This window comes from Emys orbicularis, chromosome 10 (assembly GCF_028017835.1).
Source record: "Emys orbicularis isolate rEmyOrb1 chromosome 10, rEmyOrb1.hap1, whole genome shotgun sequence".
NCBI lineage: Eukaryota > Metazoa > Chordata > Testudines > Emydidae > Emys > Emys orbicularis.
The window spans coordinates 35,011,449-35,017,448 of NC_088692.1; the positions used below are offsets into that span (position 1 = coordinate 35,011,449).

The following is a 6,000-nucleotide window of genomic DNA, read 5'->3' on the forward strand; positions in this document are numbered from 1 at the left end:
AAGTGTCACATTCTGCAGTTTCTGTTAAGTTGCTGAGTTCCAGCTTGTACTGGTAAATGTAAAACTTACTCAATTTGCCTAGGTCAGTAAAGCACAGGTCAGTTAACAGGAAACCTCGTACATTCCCCCTCATTGAAGATTCATTACAAAATAAAGCACATACCTTTTAACTGGTCAGCTACCACACTCTGGCCAACTCGTTCAATCACCTTTCCATCCTCCATTTCGTAACGGTCATCCAAATATTTGGCAGTAGCTTCCGAAATATGGACCTTTCCAGCCACTCCCAACTGCTCCATTAGATTGGCCAAGTTGACATCATTGGACCACACATCAAACTTAAACCTCCTCATCCCCAAAATGCCACAAAGGACTGTCCCAGTGTGAACTCCAACTCTCATGTTCACCATTTCTTTTTTCTCTTGGCAAAACTGCTCTATGGCTTTAATCATACCCAAACCCATCTCAATGCAGCAATAGGCATGATCCGCTCGGGGCTCTGGGCATCCTGCTACACAATAATAACAGTCTCCCAAAGTACTTATCTTCTCACATTTGGTGTCCTCACACAGACGGTCAAAGCGGCCAAACAGATCGTTCAAAAGCCCCACCAATGCATGGGCAGATTTGTTTGCACTCATTTTAGTAAAGCCAACAATATCCGCAAACAAAATACTCACTTGTTCAATCTGCTGCATTTTAAAAGGACGGAATATAATGGGGGTTTTCTGTATGGAGGGTTTTTTCTTCCTGTTTTTGGGGCTTGAGGTGGAATGACGTTTGACTGAGTTCTCACTTTCATCATCCCCCTGTTTCATTAAGTCATCAGCTATTATTCTTGGCATCACAGAATGAATCATCCTCTCTTTCAGTGCTTTTTCCACTTCCAAATCTTTTCCATGCATGATTGATTGCCCCACTTTCAAGAATGTGCTCCTTGATCTGACTTCAGACATGATAAATAAATGAATACCAATAGCATGGATACAGATGTGAAGCAAGGCTTTACTCAGCAGTTCCCAGTAAATTACACTGGCTCCAAGGGGTGCAAAGCAGTCCTCATCACTGAAATGATAACCGAAGGTTTCAAAAAGGACTGAGTAGGATAGTCCCAGAAACAAGCTTAAATACAAAGGTAAGTGCATTACTGTGTAGAGCAACAAGAGCACTTCAACACACATAGAAAAACTGCCTACTTGAGAAAGGCAAGTGTCTGTGGCTCTCACAGGGGAAGTATGATTGGATGTGTCATCACTTCCTGAGATAGGTGTCAAAACTTGGAACTGTGGAGCCAGAGTCAAAATAAAAACCAGGAGGGTGAGGATCAGTGAGGTCCACACATAATGCTGGGCATAGGTCTTAGTGAAAGTGAACAGAAAAAATGCTACACATACTAAGAGGAAGCACAGAGCTGGCACCATGAAGACAATCAGTTTCTCTCTCATGTGGATTCCAAAATATATACCCCAGAGGAGACAGGCCACACCTATGTAGAAAAGGGCATAGCGAAACCTACGCTGGGTCTGCGGAAAGCATCTCTCCATACAGGCCTCTTCCAGGTTGTTGGAGTCGAACTTGGGGTTCCACCACCTGGAGGAGGCTCTCTCAAAAAGCTGCGGCAGCTTCTTCTTGCGCAAACCTGCACCACTGCTTCCCCCTCCTCCTGTTGCTCTGCGGGCACCTCCTGACTCCCCAGAGCTGCTACAGCTGGAGGAGATGCTGTACTTGCAATGCTTGGAAGAGGAGCAACCCTGGTGCTGTTTGGGGTTGATTCTGACCATCACACTGTTACTGTCTCCACTGGAGTCACAGCTCACCTCAGTGCTGTGGTGATGCAGTAACTGCTGGTGCGGTGGGGAAGCCATGTTGTCAAATTTTCTTTAAGCACTTTAGGAGATGGGTCCTTAGGACTTTAAAAACAATAAATAGAGTGATCCTTTAACTTTCTGATTTGGGGCTTTTCCTAGGACAGTTGCTTTTAAATTCCTTGAGAAATCACTGCCTGTTTAAAGAAACCGCCAGGCAGGCCCACATGATTCAGTTACTCATCCTTCAAAGGGGGCAAGACAAACAGGAGACTGGGAGGTAGGCAGGCCCACATATTCCAATCTAACGCTGTAGTAGATATGTCCAGCTGGCTGTCCACAAACTGGCCGCGATTTGTTCCAAGTTAGTTGCAGTTTTGCTGTCAATCCCCAGGTCCTTTCCAATAAGTGCTGATCAGTCTCGGGAGAGTGACAAGCAGTCCCCTTCGGGAAAAGATCTCTTCTCCATCTTTTTTGCAGCTTACCGAAGCGGAAGGGAGAAAGCCCCTTGCCTCCCCAGGCCAGGCGTGTTAGCAGCGTGTGGCTCTCACCACGGCCGCACCATCCCCACTCCTGACGTTGACGCGGAGGAACAAGCCCGACTTGGCCCTGTCTGGCTCCCGCCCGCAGCCCGCGCTGCTCCGGCAGAGCCGAGGCGGCCCAGCGCTTGGTGACAGGTTATTTTCCTCGTCCCCAAAATTCCCCCCCGCACCAGCAGCCTCGGGACTCCTGGGAGACGCAGCCGCCACGCTGTGGTGCGGCAGCCGCCGGCCTGTGCTGCTCCCTGTCGCCCCCAGGGGCTGGCGCGGCCGTTCGCACTCGCCGGGGTGGGGGCTCCACTCCCACCGGTGGGGCCTTCGGCCTCGGAACCGCCCCGCTCTTTCCTGACGGGCTCCCGGCGCGCAGGGACCGGCCGGGGAGAGGGGGGGGACCGGCCCCCGCAGTCCCGCCGGAGCGCCGTGGAGCGGCAGCCCCCTCAGCCGCCGGCCGCCCGGCTCCCCCAAGGCCAGGCGCAGGCGCCGCCAGCCGGGCTCACCGCTTGGGGCGGCTGCCGCCTCCGCTCGTGTCTGCGTCCGGGGGCCGCGGGGTCCCTGGCGGCCCCGGCTCCCTGCTGGCGAGTTAATTCAATTACCCTTCCGGCGGGGAGGCGCCGTGCCGCCGAGGGCAAGGAGCTCCGCGCCCGGGCGATAGCGGGGGGGCGCTGCCGCCCGCTCCTCCAGGCAGGGCGGGGGCGCCGGGACCTGGGCTGCCGGCTCAGGCGCGGCCGTGGGAGTGCGGGTGCAAAGGGGTGCGGGTCTCCGCCGCCACCATCTTCGGCTGCGGGCTGTCACTGAACGGGCTGAGGGCTCGCGCAGCGGCGCTCGTGCCCGTGCCACCCTCCCCCGTGGCGAGAAGGCGGGCGCGCGCCCCAAAGACTGAGCGGGGGGCGAGCCCGGGCGGCGCTGGCGCAAGCGCGCGCACCCGCCCCCAACCCGTGTCTCGCGCGCCGCCGCCCTTGCCATCCGGGGCAGGAGCCGCTGGGCCCGGGCGGCGCCCCCAGGTTGGGGTGGAGGGAGCCAGGCTGGGTGCCCGGTCCCTGCCTCTCCTGGCGAAGCGCTCAGGCTGCGGCCCCCGGCCCAGACCCTCCATCCCCTGTGCGCACAGTCTGCCGCAAACGAGGGGCGCCCTAGCCTCACGGCTCCCGCCGGCCCTGCGGAGGGACTGTGGGCGAACTCCCGCCTGCTCAGTCCCACCGTGTCCGGCGGGGCGCACGGAGCTCGGATGAACGCACTGGGGGTCCCGCCCGTGCTAGGGAGAGGCGCTTGGTCTTGCACAGCCCGGATTGTGAGGATAGGCCAGGAGGAATAAATTCAGTTTGACTCTCAGATTCTAGGCTGTGTGCGCTGGGCAGTTAGAAAGCCATTTCCTTGGAAAGGAAGCATGTTTGGTATAGCACCCGTCACAGACCATACACCGGGAAATCCATGCTGCTCTTTTTAGAGAGTAACATTTTGCAATAGAACCATTCTCTGAGGCACAGACCTGAGTTCTGTTCTTGGTTTAAACTTGTTGTGTGACCTTAAACTAGTCATCTCTCTGGCCCGGATCCACAGATGTAGCTAGGCTAGGCTCCTAACTTTCAGTAATGTTAATGGAAATTATGAGCCTAAATACCTTCCTGGAGCTGTGCTTCAGTTCCTTTGTCATTAAAATGGGTACAATAAAATGCTCACCTATCTCCACAAGAGCATGGTGAGGTTAAGTTAATTCATGTTTCTAAAACTCCTCTTCCTAAGATGGTGACTGTTACACCATTGCAAAGTATTGCTGATTTATTTATTATTGGGGCATTCTGCTGCCTGAGTTCCCTTTTCTGTTACTTGCGCTATAACCACACATCCTCATGCCACCTTACATACATATCTCAGTACTCCTGGCTGACCCCCTGAACCTGTTTGTCTCTCCCCCTAAAGAACAAACCGTTGTCTTAGAATAATTTATTCAACAAGATAAAATAATAGATTTTATTTTTCTATTTTTAAAAATGGTCAGGCAGAAATTCACTCGGGTCAGAGATAATAACCAGGATCTCACTCATCTTTTTAGGAGGGTTTCTCTGTCATTTTTCTTGCCTTAACCATGTTTTCCCTGTCATGTTTTCAGTTGTTTTTCTTTATTTTTTTCCCCTCTCTCTTCAGTGGAGGCTGGTGAAATATGAAAATGGGAAGGAAAATCTGACGCACAAACGCAGCTCAGCAGACGTTAAGGATATTATATCTGACTCAAATCAAACCAGGCAAAGCCTCCTCTACATCCTCCACCAATTCTTTTCCTTTCACTCACTTTCATGTCCATGACATTACTCCCCTCACACACTTTACCCTGATTCCTTCCTAATGGTCTGTTCCCCTTCTCTTTTCCAAGGGACCCTGCCCCACTTTCTTCACAACCCCCATTTTCACTGTCTAGCTGCTCAGATTTCTACAGCTATGGAATTTTCTAGTCCCAAGATTCCATCCCTTCTACTATTAATGGGACAAGACTGAAAATAATGATCCTATTCTGGTACTCATAGCTGGAACCCCAAGTTATCATACCATGTTATATAAATAACTACTTTATTAGCTGTATTTGTACCTGAACCTGTTTCACTCTCAATAACATTTACTACCTTACAGATAATTTTTCGACAGGGAAAGAGATTGTATTTGCATAATTAAACAAAGTGCACAACAGCAAACTTTCACTTTTCCATGTTCTCAGCACAGTGAGAGAATTAACTAGAAATTCACTTTTTTTTCAATTGCCCTTTCCCTTCCTTCAGTTCTTTAGTATGTAACGGACAGTGTCCTCCTCACACACGCTCTACCATGAATTCTGTTATCTCTTCCTTCCTGATGGTTCACATTTTTCCCTCCCCACTGGCTTCCCTGCTGTTGTCACTGCATTTTCTTCATTTTTCCCCCTTTCTTTCTAACTGTCCATTTTCCATCTGCTATTCCCAGCTATCACTCTCAAATCTCACTCCCAAAATGCCCAGCCCCACCTGCCATTCCTAACTGTCACTTCCAACAGTCCCACTGTCATGCCTAACTTCTTAGTTCCCATTTCCCACTCTCAAGCTGCCCAGTTCCTAACTGTTGTTCCCATATATCTAACATTCCCAATTGTCATTTGCAGCTGCCTAGCATCCATCTGTTCCTCACAGTTGTCAGTTTCCTACTGACCATTCCCCAGCTGTCCCCTTCCCAAATGGCCAATTCCATCTGTTAAGCCCTAATGGAACCTTCTTGTCACAATATTCTGTCCCTGTTGCTGTTACAAGGATATCAAACAAAATATTCTCCTCATTGTTTGAGTAGCAAAGAATCTCTCTCCATGTGCGTTAATTATAATGAAGTCTTTGAAGATGAAGACAGTGAGTTTTTTCTATTTCCTTTTAACTTGTTTAGCAATTGTGCAATAAAAGGATGGCACAATACTAAAATACTGTTTGCTGAAAAAACCTGCCCTTTCTGAGGCGTTTAGATACTATGACAGTCCACAATAAGCAATTAAGATGAAATTAATATTACTATTATAACTGGCCCTATTATTATAGATAATAGCTTCCATGATCAATATCTTACAACGAAGACTTGCCTCTGTGAGTATCACTCTTATATAAGCCAAGTTATCAAGAAAGAAATCCTTCAGCTCAGGATGCAAGGGAGCA

General features: G+C 50.0%; 1 protein-coding gene across 1 annotated transcript in view; it reads right to left on the reverse strand.

Annotated features, from left to right (window-relative positions):
• The window catches only part of ADCY9 (adenylate cyclase 9), a 206,326-nt gene extending 204,227 nt beyond the window's left edge, over positions 1-2,099 (reverse strand). Inside the window, exon 1 of the mRNA XM_065411641.1 lies at positions 164-2,099. Within this exon, the coding sequence (XP_065267713.1) occupies positions 164-1,865 (1,702 nt within the window). The 5' untranslated portion in view covers positions 1,866-2,099. The remainder of the gene's footprint in view (positions 1-163) is intronic.
• Positions 2,100-6,000: the final 3,901 nt, after the last annotated feature.